Source organism: Oculina patagonica, chromosome 8, assembly GCF_052425735.1.
Source record: "Oculina patagonica isolate OP01 chromosome 8, crgOcupat, whole genome shotgun sequence".
Lineage (NCBI taxonomy): Eukaryota > Metazoa > Cnidaria > Anthozoa > Scleractinia > Oculinidae > Oculina > Oculina patagonica.
The window spans coordinates 9,238,084-9,257,497 of NC_135765.1; the positions used below are offsets into that span (position 1 = coordinate 9,238,084).

General features: G+C 38.9%; 1 protein-coding gene and 2 pseudogenes across 3 annotated transcripts in view; 2 read left to right on the forward strand and 1 right to left on the reverse strand.

Moving 5' to 3' along the window:
- The window catches only part of LOC144662538 (uncharacterized), a 50,243-nt gene extending 37,329 nt beyond the window's left edge, over nt 1-12,914 (forward strand). Inside the window, exons 6-8 of the mRNA XM_078523366.1 lie at nt 3,365-4,516; nt 10,707-10,977; nt 11,444-12,914. Of these exons, the coding sequence (XP_078379492.1) occupies nt 3,365-4,516; nt 10,707-10,977; nt 11,444-11,857 (1,837 nt within the window). The 3' untranslated portion in view covers nt 11,858-12,914. The remainder of the gene's footprint in view (nt 1-3,364; nt 4,517-10,706; nt 10,978-11,443) is intronic.
- LOC144662526 (uncharacterized) overlaps nt 1-19,414 on the reverse strand; it is a 379,417-nt pseudogene that overhangs the window by 172,730 nt on the left and 187,273 nt on the right. The window lies entirely within an intron of this gene.
- Nucleotides 18,967-19,414, forward strand: part of LOC144662537 (uncharacterized) — a 241,253-nt pseudogene continuing 240,805 nt past the window's right edge. The window contains exon 1 of the transcript XR_013572468.1: nt 18,967-19,352. The product of XR_013572468.1 is annotated as an uncharacterized LOC144662537 (transcript). The remainder of the gene's footprint in view (nt 19,353-19,414) is intronic.

Here is a 19,414-nt window from a genome sequence, read left to right on the forward strand (position 1 = left end):
GATTTGACTAGTGACGTTAGTAAGACACTTCTCAAGACATCAGCAAAACATTGGCAATGTACAGTATTGGTGTGAACTTGAATGGAATTTTTTACGAGATCAGTAAAGCTATCGAATGAAAAGATGACTTGAAAATGAAAACTTCGATTATAATTAAATACCAATTGAATTTTAGATGAGAAATTCCGGAAGTGACATCTGTGTTCAAAATAGGAATTTTTGTACAACTTAAAGTTCCGAAAAAAAAGACCACATGTTTTGTGAAAATCACAGACAAACATGATCAGGAAAACAAAACAGACCAATGGGTTTTATTCACGAAAATACAACTTTCTTAAGAAAGAGTTTGTAAACAAGACAATGGAATCGAATTACATTTCACACGAAATATTTGCATACATTTGAACTTACAAAAAGAAGTATCTCTGTCGAGACATAATAGCGAGACCTTACATTAATCATTATTGTATTCTGATCTGATTGTTATTTTTTATGCATTAACTATTTGAAAGTGGTCCTCATCGATGAAAACAAAACGGTTTTTCATTCACTGCTTGAAGTTTTTATAGACGTGAAAACATTCGCTTAATCAAATTACATTCTGCACGAAATATTTTTTATCCATTTGTCCCGAAACTTTGAGGAAATTGAAATCTTTGTGGACAGTACTGCATAAAAACAGTTCATAGAATTGAATAAAAAGATAAGAACCATATTGATAAAGGGAATTTTAAAACTTTATTTTGGCTCATTTTGACGAAATTCAGGATTTTCAAAGACTGCCAGTAAACGGCTGGATCTTGTCTGTCTCTAACGATTTTGCTACGGTTTCGAACGAGCTAATTTTTCAACATGATATCATGGTAGCGGGCAGAAGTCGGTTCGTTCTGATTTTTTCAATACGGTATACAAGTTACAGGTCAATATACAGACCCTCTGTACAGTAAAAAACGTTTTAGGAACAAACCATTGTGAACTTATTTTCTATGTTGATCAGTAAAAATCCTTAGTACGACATGGGGTTTGTTATCAAGTTCGTTAGTACGTTAATACTGCAAGGTGTATAACCTCAGAGAATTATTATCAAGTGTGTTTTGTTTTATTAGCGGTTTATACTCTAAAGTCTTGGTATGGGAGATCAAAATTAAGGCAAATTTCTGTTATTATCTGATTGCTTGGCACAGATTAGTACGATACTAAATTTGTTAGGAAATGTAAACAAACATTAAATTGAATGTGTGTAGAAAGGGAGGGACAGGTGAGGGTGAAAGGCTAAGGAGATGGAAAGGGAGGGAGAATTAAAATCCATGCTTGGTTATATCGCGCAACCTCTGACTTCTGTTGTTTTCTCACAAGAACAAAACTTAAGGTGGGGTTCTACCTGAATTTGAATGGAACTTTAAGAGATTTAAAGAAGGGATTGAAGAAAAGAATGGAAACACCTCCAAACAGTTGACCCCCTCGCAAGAGCACTCCGGGTTGTCAGGAGACTGTTTGGTAACCGTCCACCAATTTTTAACTTCAAATTCAAATTTTAAAATCACATTAAATCTCCAATATTTCTTATTTGTCTAAATTTTACTAATTTCCCAAAATCGTCCAAAAATTAACAAAATACTGCAAAATAAATATATATGGGATAAGTAAAGCTTTTGTGGATTCCTTGAAACGCGGCTGAAATGGTTTTCAGTGTTTTCCAGCCCTTATACTTTGGGTCAGTACTACTATTCTTCACCAGTTGCTATTACAGTAATGGTATGAAACAAATACCTAATCATATGCATTGGTCAAAAAGTTGTGATCATTTTCTTGACAATATTAGTTACCTGATTAGGAGTTGTATACTGTTCCATTAAAGTGTAAGGGCTGGAAAATACTGAAATGCGTCAGCCACCTAACGCGTTGGAAAAATTGGTCTTCAGGTAAAAACCCCGCCTTTAAAAAGTGTTACAAATTTATATTTTCTAGACGTCTAGTTAAATCTTTTTTTTGTATTGTGCGAAATATATTTTTATAACTTGAGACCATTATGTCATTAAGTAATAATGCAATCTTGAAAACATTCCAGATTTTCATTATTAAATAGAAACACGAAAAATTCAAATTTGGGAAAACAAGCCTGTCAAAATGACGTTGCCATGGTAATTTCAAGTTACTGGCACAATAACTAATCCTACCAAATTATTGCGAGATAAATTTTAGATAAACGCGCAAAGTTTGGCAGCGTTTGGTTGAATCTTAAAAAAGGTATAAGCGTCCAAAGTCAGCGCGGGCCTCACAAGCCCTCCCCCCCCCGGCCTGAATAGGTTTAAGTGACTGTTTTTCCAGTGATTTTTACTGTACTGTACCCTGCCTTTCAAGTCAAAACAGATAGCTAATTATTAAGCGCCCGATTTTAAGCTTCTTAAGCTTCTCAAGCTTCTTGTCTCATGAAAAAGCTAAGCGGCTCGTTTTAGGATAACATTGGGGTGACAACGCTTAGAACTTTTGGGCGATACGACGCCGGCACTTGTGGGTTGAAGTCGAATATCATGAAGCGTATATACATCATTAAGGGTAGTTAGCCTTCTTGTTTACTATGGTAACCTTTTTCTTGAATGCACCAAAAAAAAAGGATTTTCTTAGGTTTGACTGGAAATAAGAGTTACAACTGAAAACACATTAAGCTGTTTTGACCCCTTGACCCAAATTATAACACTTTCAACAGGAAACCTTCAGGCATCATTTTTTTAAGTTAAACTTTGATTTCCTCACGAAAAAGAAAAAAAATCAAAATAAGTCTGTAGACTCTTTTTTTTTTTTGTTTATTGGAAACGGCTGGCTAGTTTGAGGTCTCCGTTTTACCCGTTTGGAAAGATTACGTACGCGTGACCGAAAAGGAGTTGTGTGATGGGCGACTGAATAGTTGTGATGTTTACTGGATGAATAAAAAAAGAAACGTTTTTGGGGTTATAAAGCGCCCGAAAGCATTCTAATTTAATAGTTCTCAACCTCAATGCCATCTTGGAAATAGGATCTGCCAGTCGTCTCTAGAACCGCAGAATTACTATACGGCTCTACTCTAGAATTTTCCGATAACATGTAATAATTTTATCTTAGGAAAGTATGTAAACTTTTTAATATGTTTTTTGTGGTTTAATGTTACTATAAAGATCTTTTATAATAAGAAGTGTGCAATTTTAAAGAGGTGACGTCGTGAAATAAACCAGTTTGTTGCCGTTACCAGCGCTTTCGAATTCTGTCTGCATGGAAACAATCGGCTTGCCCTTCAGCGATACTCGTAACAAAGTTATTTTTGGGTAGTTACTAAATGCGTTCTTTTAAAAGAATGTAGAAACTATATTAGACATGATTCTGTTTTCAGGTGGCTTGATTACCTCCTTTCTCGTATGGCTTTCTATACCAAAGCGTTCATTCATCATTCTCACAAAGATCGTTCAAAAGATGAAAGGATGGCACTTATCACTGAACGCCTCGAAAAGATTGAAAAACAGGAGATTAAAGTAAGCAAGGAGCTGCAGGAATATCTGGACAACAAAACAAACAACGCTGTTCGTGCACTGTCCAAGTACCTGAAATCTTCTGAAGTTGTTGAACGGTTTACATTGTGGACGTCTGATGATGTTTCAAACAGTGATGACAGATGGGAGTTGATGGTCACAAATTACATCCAAACAGTGCTTGTAGAGCGACTTAAGGAAGTGATCAAGGCGTGGGAAGACGAACACCACGTCTTCGCTGATGTTCGCACTTCTTTGATCCAGCACTTTCAACAACGATTTAACATTGTTGAGGGCGAGCTTCGAAATCTGGAGAGCTCCCTTTTAGCAGAGGATGCTGCAAGTTTCGAAAGTGGTCTTCAGGGTGGAAAGGAATTACAGTTAGCCGAACAAGTGATCCTAGCCTTCATCTACATCACCCCTGATTTGGCTGCAACGATGCTCCGCGCCACATACGACGTTGCTTCGCTTAGCACTAAAATCGCTAAAAAGAAGCTGGAATATTGGCTTAAAACAAAAGAGTTCAAAAAAGACAAGTGCACATTCATGGCGAAAGCTTCTAAGGAATATCTCGCTGAAGTGGCTGAAGAACAGAATCTGCGGACGTTCGTGGTGGAGCAACTGAAAGAGTGTCACGTATGTCTAAAGCAAGTGGTAACTCGCATCCCTGAGCTCATCGATGCTGACAAAACGCTATTTCAACTGCTGAGAGACGAGAAACGATCACCACAAGAGATAGAACATTTCTATAAACCTTTGTACCAGAGGAGTTTGGAGCTGAGGGAACTCATGGCCTTCTTCTGCATCAAAGAAGTACGCTCCATGGACATCAGCTGCAACGATTTGGAATGGAACGAAGATGGAAGCTCACTCCTTGGAACAGGTGCGTTTGGTAATGTCTATCGAGGGAAGTTAAAGCAGCGAGAAGAAGAACAACCCGTGGCTTTGAAAGTCGGGAAAAAAGAACTGAACAAGTCTAACGCAAGTGCATTTCTTGCTGAAACAGAGACATTGAGGTAAACTTTGTCACCTCATTTCGCGAAACGTAATGGCTTTTTGCCTTTTACAAAAAAATTGGATACACGAAAAAATTAAACAGTTACAGGTTTGGCTTTTAACAAAGAGAAATGCTGTAGAGTGGACTTTTGATGAGGCAGAGCAAAAACGTTGTTCTTTAATCCTATTCAGACCAGGCTTTTTTTGGGGGTGTTACGAAAACTAAGACCCTCGAAAACGAAGACCTAAGACCTAAGACCCCAGGTCTTAGTTTTCGTAGTACGAAAACTAAGACCCTATATTAAAATCAGAAGAACCATTGAAATAACTATTGTAGACGTACTATGAGCACCAGTAACTGTTATTTTAGCTTTTAATATGTGAGACACTTCGCGCGTAGTGTTTTCTTGATCTTTCTTCAGTCATTACTCCTTTCGGCTCTTGGCTTTGTTTTTCTACGCAATCGTGTGCGATGAGTGCTAGTTTGCAACAAATTTCCCCGTCGAAATAGCGATAGGAATAGTTTAGGGCCTCAATAGGTTTAAGCAAAGCTGAATTCGAGCGCGTACTCGTACTCTCTTTGTTGCGTGACAGAAGTGTACAATAAAAGAACATGATCTTCGAAATTGTTGGTGGTTGTATCCAACAACAAATATTGCGTGACTGAAGTGTACAGTAAAATAACATGTTCTTCGAATAACTGTTTTATCTTGTTTTGCATGCGCTACACAGTTAGCAAATCTTTTTCCTAACGGAAGAAGGTCATTTTTGATTGGAATACCTGTACCAGGGTCTGCCAGCAATGGAAACGTTTTAAATAAACACAATCCAGTTATATCGTTATTAACACTTTATTATTACAAATAAAAAAAATCGAATCACAATCTAACATGTCGCCTTAATTTTTTTAGGAACGCTTCGTTCTTATAGGTATTTGTTATTTGTTTTCCGCTTTGGTTAAGCTCAAAACAAGAATACCAAGAGGTAATGAGGTGGTAATGTAATGGCTTTCCACGCGATAGCCGACCGTGCGATAGCCGACCTTCGACCTCAATGGCTGAAAGCAAGCTATTGTTCGGTCACACCACCACCAACAATTTCGAAGATCATGTTCTTTTATTGTACACTTCTGTCACGCAACAAAGAGAGTACGAGTACGCGCTCGAATTCAGCTTTGCTTAAACCTATTGAGGCCCTAAACTATTCCTATCGCTATTTCGACGGGGAAATTTGTTGCAAACTAGCACTCATCGCACACGATTGCGTAGAAAAACAAAGCCAAGAGCCGAAAGGAGTAATGACTGAAGAAAGATCAAGAAAACACTACACGCGAAGTGTCTCACATATTAAAAGCTAAAATAACAGTTACTGGTGCTCATAGTACGTCTACAATAGTTATTTCAATGGTTCTTCTGATTTTAATATAGGGTCTTAGTTTTCGTACTACGAAAACTAAGACCTGGGGTCTTAATTTTCGTACTACGAAAACTAAGACCTGGGGTCTTAGTTTTCGTACTACGAAAACTAAGACCGGGTCTTAGGTCTTAGGTCTTCGTTTTCGAGGGTCTTAGTTTTCGTAACACCCCTTTTTTTGGACCTTCTGGGACCCGGGGTGTGAGGGGACATTGAAAGCCCCCTCCCCCCTTTTCCCTATGTAACTTTAAAGCCCTTAATCCTGTGGTAACCAAATTAACACATGATGATAAAGAAGATAATTCTAGTTAGTGTAGATGTTTTGGTGTCACTGTGACGTATTCGGACGTCATTTTGACGTCACATTAATATTTCAACCACAGTTGAATGAATCACCACGAACACTTAGTAGCAACATTTCTGATAAGAGTCTTGTTCCTGATAAAACTTCCATTGTCATTGGCAACAACAGTGACGTCACTATGGCGTCCTTATAGTGTTATGGGCGCCATCTTGGGTCCGCCATCTAGGATCCGCCATTTTGAACTTCAACAACCATATTTCATAACATATCCTCAAAAACAAAGCTTGCAGACTGTAACACTTAAGTTCTTTAAAAAAAGGTTGCCTTAAGATTTTTAATTTCTTTAAAATCGATTTATTTCATAAAACATCGTAACAAAAACCACGTTCTCTGACTGTAAGACTTAAGTTCTCTATTAAAGAATGCTTCAAGATGGGAAAATATAAAGTAATAATGAAATTACAGATAAAAATGGTCTGGGGTCAAATTTTGTCCGCCATCTTGGATTTTGGAACTTTTAATTAATATTCAACTCAAATCAGTATAAAATGAACGTAATATTATCTGTTGTTATTAGGGCGATCAGTGTTTGACATAATAACAATTTTGGTTTGTATCTGATCTTAAAATTTGTTTAAAAACGTATAAAACTGAATTCTCGGTAACTCTCTGCTACCTTCATCAGAGTTAAAAATTGGTTCAGTTTTTTTGCATAATCAGTTTTTATACGCCGTCGGTCTCTAGGGATGTTCCCAATGTTAAATAAACTTGTGGGAAATGCACATGCTCATTCACACAGTTAATGTCCTGGATAGAATGCAGCGCTTCTAGGAATAGGCGTTGTTGCCTATTGTTGACATTTCTTTCTAAAATTTCTACATAATCCGGATGAATGTCATGGTCTGTTGTTTCCGCGTGAAATCTTATTGCGCTTTCGTTATTAGATCTTGTGCCTGGCTTGTGCTCTGCGCCGCGCGAATTCCATGATCTTTTGCTCTCTCCCACATAGGCAAAATCACATGTTTTGCATTTGACTTTGTACACAATTCTCTTGATCTGATTTGTTGCGGGGCGGTCTTTTGGTTTCTTAAGATACTGCCCAGTGTTTTAAAAGGCTTGAAAGTGGTTCTTATGTTTTCTCTGCTAAGCACACGTCGAACTCTCTCGGAAACACCCTTTATGTAAGGGATTGAAGCGTAACCCCTTGGACTCTCTTGACTTTCTTGGTTTTCTGGCTGTATGGTTTCTTGAGCCGAAACAAGGCAACGATCGATGAAACTTTGGGGGTATCCGTTGACTTTAAGGTCACCGATTACTTGTTGTTTTTCGCTCTGTTTCCGCTCAGAGGTCGAGGGAAGATATTTGGCACGATCCATTAGTGTCTTTACTACAGCTCGTTTGCTTTGCGCGGGACTATGTGACTCGAAGGCGAGATATTTGTTTGTGTGCGTGGGTTTCCTGTACACGCCCACTTCCACTTGACCACTCGCAGATACCGTGTTACTTGCATGTTAATTGTATCAAGGAAAGCTATGGTTTGGCCTTCCGCGCCTGTAGTTGGCATTTCTATCGTGAACTGGATATGAGGGTTAATGGAATTCAGATGGCTGTGAAAAACTCTGATGCTTTCACTCTTTAGGCACGCATTAGAGTCGTCAACGAAGCGGCGCCACCAGCGCGGCTTTACTGGTGCAGAGACTAAGGCCTTTTCCTCAATTTCTTCCATGACTAATTCGGCGATCACTGCGCTGACAGGCGCATTAGCCAGTGTCATCACAAACTTAAAGTTCTGGACAAAGCTCAGGAATCACTTCGGCAGAAGATCGAAGATCGCATCGAGAAAACGCTCTACGACACTCTAACTCAAGTCGTCGCGTAACGTTGCAAACACGTTAAAGCGGACGTTGAGAGGAGACATCAGAAGAAACTAGCAAACCCATCAAACCGAAAGGAAGAGGCAATTAAGAAAAAGTGCTTTGTAAACATTTCCAACAGAGAACTGGACAAGAATGAAATATCACTCCTTCGAAAAGGGCGTAATTTCGCCATTGCGCCGAGTAGTGTACCAACAAAAGAAATTCTCGCTTCGGTCGAATCAGCTATCGATGGTCTGCCAAAACAACGTCAGAATATCATCCGAAGTGAAATCTGTAGCACTCTAAAACAAGCACACCCCCCGAGACAACAAAATTTAACAAGGGAAGAATGAAATGCTTGCAAGGCTCTTAAAGACGATGAGAGCGTTTTGGTTATAAAAGCCGACAAAGGAAACTGTACTGTTTTTATGAACAAGACGGATTATGACAACCAAATCCGTGGAATGCTTCAAGACAGGGGTGTATACCAACCGATCACGGATAAAAGGCGAAATCCAACCTCAAGAACAGAGTCAGCCCTTCAGAAGAAGCTTCTGGATCTCAAAAAGCAGGGCAATTTGGCAGAATCAGAGTACTGGAGACTCAGGCCATCCGAGTCTACACCAGCAGCCTTTTACGGACTCCCCAAGATACACAAGGTAAAGCTGGAGCCCAAAGAAGACCACTTTACTCTGCCAAAAGAAGCAACGCCTCAAGTTCCGTTAAGACCAATTAACAGCTGTATTGGCAGTCCGACATACCAGCTTTCCAAGTATTTGGCGTCCATCTTAAAATCCCTCCAGAGTGAAAGTGGCTACCCTGTCAAAAACGCTAAAGAATTTACAAACTTTATACGCAGCCAAGTAGTAGCCGAAGACGAACAAATTGTGTCTTTCGATGTTGTATCTCTCTTCACTTCAATCCCAGTAGATTTGGCGATAAATATTGTTCAACGCAAACTTGGTGAGACAACTGAATGGAAAGCCCTTACAAGCTTGACACAAGCTCAAGTTCTCGATCTACTCTCCTTCGTACTTAACAACAGCTATTTCTCATCTGAAGGAACTCAGTACCACCAAGTATTTGGCTGTGCGATGGGATCGCCTGTCAGCGCAGTGATCGCCGAATTAGTCATGGAAGAAATTGAGGAAAAGGCCTTAGCCTCTGCACCAGTAAAGCCGCGCTGGTGGCGCCGCTTCGTTGACGACTCTAATGCGTGCCTAAAGAGTGAAAGCATCAGAGTTTTTCACAGCCATCTGAATTCCATTAACCCTCATATCCAGTTCACGATAGAAATGCCAACTACAGGCGCGGAAGGCCAAACCATAGCTTTCCTTGATACAATTAACATGCAAGTAACACGGTATCTGCGAGTGGTCAAGTGGAAGTGGGCGTGTACAGGAAACCCACGCACACAAACAAATATCTCGCCTTCGAGTCACATAGTCCCGCGCAAAGCAAACGAGCTGTAGTAAAGACACTAATGGATCGTGCCAAATATCTTCCCTCGACCTCTGAGCGGAAACAGAGCGAAAAACAACAAGTAATCGGTGACCTTAAAGTCAACGGATACCCCCAAAGTTTCATCGATCGTTGCCTTCAGTTGTTTCGGCTCAAGAAACCATACAGCCAGAAAACCAAGAAAGTCAAGAGAGTCCAAGGGGTTACGCTTCAATCCCTTACATAAAGGGTGTTTCCGAGAGAGTTCGACGTGTGCTTAGCAGAGAAAACATAAGAACCACTTTCAAGCCTTTTAAAACACTGGGCAGTATCTTAAGAAACCAAAAGACCGCCCCGCCACAAATCAGATCAAGGGAATTGTGTACAAAGTCAAATGCAAAACATGTGATTTTGCCTAAGTGGGGGAGAGCAAAAGATCATGGAATTCGCGCGGCGCAGAGCACAAGCCAGGCACAAGATCTAATAACGAAAGTGCAATAAGATTTCACGCGGAAACAACAGACCATGACATTCATCCGGATTATGTAGAAATTTTAGAAAGAAATGTCAACAATAGGCAACAACGCCTATTCCTAGAAGCGCTGCATTCTATCCAGGACAACTGTGTGAATGAGCATGTGCATTTCCCACAAGTTTATTTAACATTGGGAACATCCCTAGAGACCGGCGGCGTATAAAAAACTGATTATGCAAAAAACTGAACCAATTTTTAACTCTGATAAAGGTAGCAGAGAGTTACCGAAAATTCAGTTTTATACGTTTTTACCAACATTTTTTGATCAGATACAAACCAAAATTTTTTATTATGTAATATTATCTTATGTTATACAATGGCTTTACATTAAAGTGTAAAAATACACATGCCATAATAAAACAGAGGAAAAATGTTGATCAAAACACCCACAGGTGGCACTAGTGTAAAAATGTTGCGAGAAACATTTTAGGAAAAGTCGCCTAGGCTGGTGTTTCTAAAACACATCCTCAAAGTTGGGGCGGGCCTCAAAAGCCCCATCCCCCTTCCTTTCAGGTCTGGATAGGATTAACGATAAATAGGGGCCCTTCTTAAAATAATATTACATCTCATAGGATTTTCTTTGATTTCAATGAAATTTTGTTTTACTGTTCACATTGAGTTTTTGTACAGGATTTTTACTGCTTTAATTTTCCGTCTCGCAGGAAGTTAAATTATGGATTGGTTGTAAAGTTCTATGGTGCAGCACTCCTAAAGGAAAGAGATCAGTTGAGGGCGATACTAGTGATGGAGCTGTGCAAGGAAGACTTGAGGAGACACATTTTTCAGAATCCTGAGAATATACCTGGATTGCAGTCTTCAACCCCTTCAACCGACAGCAAAACAATCCGATGGGCGAGAGACATCGCTGATGCTCTGGTATTTGTACACAGTCAAGGGTTTGTTCACAGGGACCTCAAGTTGGATAACATATTGGTAAGAAAGCAGGATAGATAATTTTTAGTGTGTTTACAGGGTTCCCAATAAAGGTTACGCACCCGACACAGAAAACTCACGAAGACGTGCCCCCGACGTGTCCCCTAAAAGGGCCTTAAATACACATCTGATTTAATACATCTTTGGAGTCGCCTGTCGTTTAAAAAGAAAAACTGGTAGGGTATAGGCAGTAAATTATAACTAGGTATCCACCGCGTGTTTATTTCGAGTCCTTATCGTTTCTGACTCCTGGGAGCGGGTCCCGACCATTCACAATATAGCCTGCGTGGCCGGCGTTCAAAGGGGAAGCGCGAGAGAGAGAGCGAAGGGCGATGCTATTCACAATATTATCCATTAAATTTAATTTATTGTGTTTGAAGAAGTGTCTTTCAATGCCACCATGCCTTCTGAGATATCTAATTACATTAGAGTGATGTGTAGTTTTAATCTTGGTATACTGCCACAGATAACATGCTCGGGTGTTGTCAAGATCGCCGATGTCGGTATATCTAAACAAGCAAACATGATCACCGGTACCATTACCGGAACAACTACCTACGTCGCACCGGAAGTGATCAGATCCAATGTGTACGATAGCAAGGCAGATGTATACAGCTTTGGCATCATGATGTGGGAGATGTGGTATGGTACAAGGGCTTTTTTTGACCTTGGAGGAGATCTGAATACGATTTATGGCGAAGTGGCTGGAGGTGCCAGGCCATCCCATGTTGAAGGCAGAAGAAAGCCTCCAGATGGCTTGCTGTATCTGATGCCATGGTGCTGGGATGGAGAGGCAGACAAACGCCCAACTGCTGCGAGGTGTCACAGCGTGTTAACCTGTACTGTTAAACTGTACCAGGAAGCAATACCGCCCATTTGAACTCTCTTTCATAAACGTAAATTTCATCTTTTTACCTTTACAACATTGCAACTATCATTAAGGACTTATGCGTTTTAGTAAGTAAATATCAGAAAGTCAATACCAACTTGAACTATTGATTAAAATTTTCTCTAAACCTATGATTATAAATGTCTATCCTAGCTCATAGCTTATATGCGATCAATTAATACTGACCATGCCAAATATTAGCATTTATTACATATATAGCGAGAATTTTGGGCAATAAACCTTGCAAATAGATTTCTATATTCTATATTTTCACATGTGAGAAAGGCGATACGTCCAATCAGCTTCGCGTATAGCTTTCTTCACATGTGAAAAATATAACCAATCAGCATCTAGAGAAAATCTTGCTTATGGAGCAGAGAAAATTATATTTTTTTAATAATCTGAAGATGAGTCCTCAGACAAACACGGAAAAAAACGATCCCGAAAAACGAGGGTCTTTTAGGAACCTATTGGCCTACAAGTATCAGTATGTCTACTCTTCCTGATTATCAGTCGCTAGTCAAGCTTGATTCTCAGTCTAACGTGACAAATATCAGTAAATTACGTTTTTTTTAGTATAGAATCCTGACGACTATTTTAATCAAACAAAGACACGTATCCATAGAATAGTGTGCCGGCCAAGTGTAAATGGCGACGTACACCTCAAAGAAGGGCCATCAAACTAGCTGTCGAACACTGAGAAGAAATCAAACTTTTTACCAAAAAAAAGCTAATGGCGCTTTAGGTACAAAAGGTAACTTCAAGATATATAAAGAAGTTAAAATGGTTTAGAGGATAGAAGTAAAGGCAGTCGAAAGACTTGCTCATCACAAGGTAGAGACTAGAGTCACGTTCCATTGCACAGAACTTTTTGATTATAAGATATATCCAAGGACTTATTACTTGTCAGTACAGGATAGAAAACTTGAATAAAATAGGATGTCTTTGAATTGGCGTTGATAAACAAATCCTTTCTTTAAATTTTGTAAAAGTGTCTGTTAATTAATACGATACCAGTGCTTAGTCAAGGAAATAAAAAAATTCATAAATAGCAGCTGTAGATGTCCATGCACTCATGAACTGTCATGCCTATTATGTGCCACTCCATTTTATGCTATCGGAATTTTACAGAATTCTGTAGCTTAGGGAGCGGTAATGGCGTAGTAGCCTGTGTAGCAGGTGTAAGAAAGGAAAGGGGAAAAAAGAAGGGTTCCCTTCCCTTCTCCCCACCCCTCCGTTTTCACTCCTTGAACTCCCTCAATCCTTCTACTACCCCCTCCCCCCCAATCCGCAGCGGTAAGCGCATTCGCCTTTCCTCAAAATGCAATGTGGCCTGGGCTCGAATCTCGGACCTGACGTAATAGGCCGTATTCGCGATAGCCGTAATGTTTCTTTTTACGTAATAATGCAAATTAGGCACTTGATTTCTGAGAAGGCAAACAAGCCTTCAAAAATCGACAAATTTCAGCTGGTTTCTTGTTATGTCTGATTTTTATTTAATATACCATGCTTTAGTTTCATTGTTGTGGTAAAAAATATTCTAAGTTTTACGCCAAAGTTTTACGGCTAATTTTCATTGTAATATGAAATCCATCATTGTGGCTATCGTGAATATGGTCTATAAGGCGAAGGTGGACCGAAATTTGCAAAAGAAAACAACAACAATTCCTTCACTGCTGAATTTAAGTTCGATACTTAAAATCTTGATGATTCACTTTTTTTGTTGCTTTACTAAAAACGTCTACGCGTTTGAAAACAGGAAAAATGTGACTTGTCGGGGCCTTTAAACAAGGCATTTTTTTGGATTAAAAAGTAAAAAATACTCGTTTATTTAGAGAATGGGAATATATTTACACTCAGCAACGAATTTTATCTATCCTTACTTATACTTCTACTTCGATATGAACGACGTTCCTCAAGTTAGAGTGTAAAACTGACTGAGACTTTTGGCCTCGGTCAAAGTCATATGTGGGTTGAGTTTGGCGTTGGTTCGCGTCCTTGCTCCGAGGGTTTTCTTCGAGCTCGCCTTTTTTACTCCCTTCATAAAAACTAGCACTTCCAAATCCCAACTCGATCGGGAATACACGGTCCCAGTAGTTTCTAGCTTAAAACCTCACCGTAAATAAATCTATGTTATTTGCCAGCCGGGAGGTCCGTATAGGGAAAACCTTGTCCGAGGTCTTGAGTTCGACCCGCGGCGGACCGAAATTTTGATTTTTTCCGTTTCTTAGTACTGTAATGAAGCATTCAAGTGTAGGTAGTAGAAGGGGGTGGGGGGGGGGGGGGGGGGGGGAGGCAGGGGACGGAGGAGGATGAGAAATTTGTCGAATATATTTGCAATGTGCAATTAGCAGCCAATTGTCCTTCAAAATGCCAACACTTTTTTATTTTAGTTTTATAAATGACAAGAGAAAAAATATATCCGTTTTCGTTTTCTGAAAACTCTAATCCTTAGTTATGCGAAAGCCATTGAAATGACTGTTAACTGTCAAACTCACATGTTAATGTCAAATGACAAGTTGAATAAGCATGCAAACACGCATGCACCAAAAAATTCTCAAATGAAATTAAGCTCGAACGGCTACGTTTTCACTTAAAACGGATCAAATTTGTTTAATTTCGACACCAAACAACCAGTCATTAAAAGTCTAAGTGCTGAAATATCATGGTAAATTTTCTTAATCGGAATCAGAGTCATCTGACAGCAAAACGCGACGTTTTCGCTTCGGCAAAACTGATTGAAAACTCTCGCCACTGCTGCCAGGACGTGCAGAGAAGTTGAAGTTAAACGTGCATCCTTTCAGAACTGTGAAGCCCGAGGGCTGTGGGCTGAGAGAACCTCTTTGGACTTTTCAAACTGTTGGTATTTCAAGATATTTGTGTTTGAATTCCTGTCGTTTTGATAGCGCTGGATACTCCTCTGGCCATAAAAAACTGCAAAGCAGACTGTTCAGTTCTCCTGGAGGAATATTTTCCAAGTCTTGCTCTTAAACCAAGTGAGTAACATTATCTTCGCCAGACATTTAAATCATAGGATGTCTTCTTGTTAGTGTTGTCGGGGGGAAGAGGGTAGATAAACTCTTGAATTTTGCTAAAGCGCTTGTCTTCCTCGCTTTCGTTTTGTTGTTGAATTTCGTTGTACAGTGAACTTTCTCTAAGACGGACACCTTCAGGACCGGCCACAGCTGTCCGTCTTAGAATGGTGTCCGCCATGTAGAGAGTCGAGGTAACATGACACCAGTAATTCTGAAATAATAAAGCTAAACCTTTGCACAATGCAACAAACCTTTACTAACTGCAAAAAGACTAAAATAATAAAAGGACCGTATTTGCTTGTTAAAGCAAAAACTGAGAGCTTTACAAACTGTAATACTGTAAGTAGAAAACTACCTCTTAAGTGTTCATATACGCAAGGAGAGAAGTAATCCGGTGAAATCATACATCATACAAAATCATCATACAAAAAGCACTCCCGTTCACTGGTGGACGGCAAAACTCTACTTCTCACGTCTTCGACAACAGCTGGACGGAGCTGGACGGCAATGTGCGCGGAGCGGGCATGCGCAATATAGGCTACACGTGAAAAATTACTTCCGGTCAACCGTTCTCGAGGCCAGCCGTCCAGATATCTTAAAGTTCCTAATACGTGAAAATCGGAGACATTAAACACGAATCGAACGCGCAGAAGTTTATTTCAATACTTAATCGGAGGACAAAGTGGGAGCATGTGTCCACTGATCTATCGGACGTTTCCGCAAGAAAGAGTCACAACTGGACTTGTAGCAGATGTTTGATCAGCCAATCAAAATCATATAAGTGGGCACAGCGCTATAAATAAGTTGTTCTCACGGCACAGTAATTTGCGTATAAAAGAATTTCCAATTGAAGGGCCGAACCGCCATTATTTGATAACACCGGTCAACTGCCTTTTACAGGGAAGACTACTCAAAGTTCGAGAATTAATTGCAGACACAAATTTTGTCCACCAAACATTCACAGTTTTTCAAGGGAGATGGTTTCTATTTTAATTCTCTAATAATATATTGTTGCCAATAAGAGTAAAGATAAACAGAACAATAATTTCCTCAGAATACTCTGATCTGTTTCTTTTTATATTGGAACGGCCATGATGTGAGCGATTATCCGGTTATTTAACAAAAGCAAAATAAAATAAATGAAGACTGCAAGCGCTTTCAAAAGAAAAAAAAATAATGTTGCGTCGGCGGGAGAAGTTTAAAATTTTTTGTTAACTGCTAAACTTAATTTTGGGGAGCGGACGTTTCAAATATTACTCTTCCTTCAGCATTCGGGTCGTTTGTCATGCGATCATATTCGTTTTGATCCCGGCCAGCGAAAGACAAACGCTTAAAAAGCCTGCCATTTACAGGTGTAAGTTCTATGAGAATTCGACGCCCTCTTTAAATTAATAACTCACGGTTTGCACACCATTTACATGATTATAAAAAAAAAAAAACTACTGGTTAATGTGGATTCAGTTTAATTGTGACTATTTCCAGTGAACAGCAAAATTGACGACTGACATCTGGAATAAACAAAGTTGAAATAAAGTCTCAGGCTCATAAGGGAAGTCTTTTTATGTGTTCATTATATGAGCATAGATGTTTGGCAAGAAAATTGAGTCCGGCAATCTTAAAAATTCCAGAAGCTCGTGATATAATAAAATATGGCAAATGCGGCAGACTAATGCAAACGCCTTGCAAAGTTTGAATGCATCTTTTAAAACAACTTTTCGTTTCCTTCTTTTCGTTCTCAATCAAACTTGGCACGAAAATTAAATTTTATGTGCAATTTCTAGCTATGATAATCTGTTTGTTCATCGGATGAATTTTTAAATGCAAGATGTAAACAATGAGAGCTACATGGAGGTTGCTAAACGAGCTCATATACAAAAGGAAACCAAAACTAAAATCCAACCAATCATTTAAAGCAGATGATCTGGAAATAACTGATCCAGCAGCAATTGCAAACAAATTTTGTCAATATTTTTCCAACATCGGGACAAACCTGGCCAAGGGAATACAATCCAGCATATCCCACAAACATTTTTTATCTGGAACTTTCAATCAATCGATTTTTTTAAACTTGACAACGGAAGAAGAAATTATTGCTATTGCAAACCAATTTCAATCAGGTAAAGCTGCTGGCTGTGACAACATTCCTATGTCTGTTATAAAGCAGTCTATAAACATTATTTGTTCTCCACTTGCGCACATTGTTAACTTGTCTATTATGCATGGCATTGTTCCAGACCAAATGAAAATCGCTCGTGTGGTACCCATTTTCAAAACTGGTGACAAAGCTATTGTTTCTACTATAGACCTGTTTCCATCCTCCCTTGTTTTTCAAAATTCCTAAAGCGCATTGTTTATAATCGCATTTTAAGTTATCTAAGTGATTTCAACATTCTTTGTAATAACCAATATGGGTTTAGAAAAAATCATTCTACCATTCACGCACTTATCGACTTATATGACAAAATTTCGTCCGCTTTGGATCGTAAAGAGCATGCTGTTTGGTGTTTTTTTTAGATCTTTCTAAGGCCTTCGATACTGTGAATCACGAAATTATCTCTGACAAACTTTATCACTACGGTATTCGCGGACTGGCGCTAGAATGGATGAAAAGTTACTTCAATGAAAGATCTCAATTTGTCGAATATAATGGATTGAGATCAATAAGATCCGCTGTGGGGTTCCGCAGGGGTCAATTTTAGGCCCGCTATTTTTTATCCTATACATAAATGATTTGAACAATGCTTCAAATTAAACCTTGAGTCAATCCTATTCGCAGACGATACAAATTTATTCATCTCACACAAAGACCCAGATTTCTTAATTAGTACACTAAACGGTGAATTAATTAAACTATCAAAATAGTTCAGAGCAAACAGACTCTCTTTGAACTTAACTAAAACAAATTTTATGGAATTTAAACCACGACAAAAACAATCTTCTTCGGACTTTAATGTTGTTATTAATGAAACAACTATTGCACAGGTCAATGAAACAGTCTTTCTTGGGGTAGTTTTAGATGACAACTTAACTTGGAAGTCTCATATATCTAGCTTAGCGATTAAAATATCTAAATCTATCGGTATAATTTTTAGATCTAGTTTTTATCTCTCAACTCCTTCTCTTCGCATGTTATATAACGCAATGATACTTCCATACCTTAATTACTGTAATTTAGTCTGGGGCTCAACTTATAAAACTAATCTTCAAAGAATTGTAATTTTGCAAAAACGTGTGATTAGGATGGTGAACAAGTCCTACTATAAAGCCCATACCGAACCTATTTTCAAGAAGCTTAACTTGCTTAAATTTCACGATATTCATTTAATGCTCTTGGGTCAGTTTATGTTCTCGTTTAAAAACGCTACTCTCCCTCAAAAATTCGAGAATATATTCACAATCAACAATCAAATCCATCGTTATAATACAAGGCATGCAAACTCCTTTCGTCTACCATTATGTAGAACAAATATCCGACAATTCTCCGTATTTTTTCAAGGTCCTAAGATTTTTAAATTCACTTCCACCTGAAATTTCAAGCTCTTCATCACTGGCATATTTTAAAAGAAAACTTAAAGCATATATTATTGATAACTATTAACTCCGTCTTCTATCAAATCTTGTCATTACTTCAGTACCTTAACTAGTCATCTGTTTTTCTTGTGAGGGAACCTAAGCTTCAGTGAAGCCCCGTGATTTTATTTTAATTTGGATGAATGTTTCATCAAAGTTTATTTCTAATTTCTAAAATTTTGAGGTGGTCATACGCATAGATAATGAGAAAAACACCATTAAAATTACTAGTGCCCATTCTCCTCTTAAGCGCACGGTCATCGCATATATGATTGTACCATGTAAGAGAAAATAATATGAAATCATCTTACAAATAGAGTAAAAAGGTTGCGCTCATTTACTCCCTCAAAACTGTAATAGGAGCTGTAGTAAGCCACCTAAAGCTTTCAGATGACTATATTTTTGCTTTTTTGTCAAACATTGCGTGACCTGTCACGTGATTATCATGAGGACGGCTCAACCAATAGCTCGCGACGGCGTTGCAAATACCGAAGATTGTATGACCTGTCAGTTTCCAATTTCCTAACGCGGAAAAACGAGACGGCTGCACCCAGGCTATGAAATCAATGGTTATTTTTTTGTTTTGGAATATGAAATGTTTTTACAACGAGCGAAATTTCAACCAGGACACCTTTTCATTGCTCTGTGTGATGAAGTGATACATTTAGTTTAAATTATACGCCGCCAAGATACCTTTCTGGAACATGGCTGAGGCAAAAGACACCGATATCGACGCCATTGACGACATTGTGGAGATGAGCGAAAAAATGAAGGCCCTTGGTGTTCCCTCGAAAGGACTTCGGACATTGGACGAGATGAAGGAGCGAGTGAAAGAAACGCTTAAAATGTCAAGAAAGAAATCCAGTTGGACGGCGAAGGAGGTGAGATTATTCAGGCTGTGGCTTGAGGAGTCAATTTCGTAAATTCGATAGCTCGACGCGTG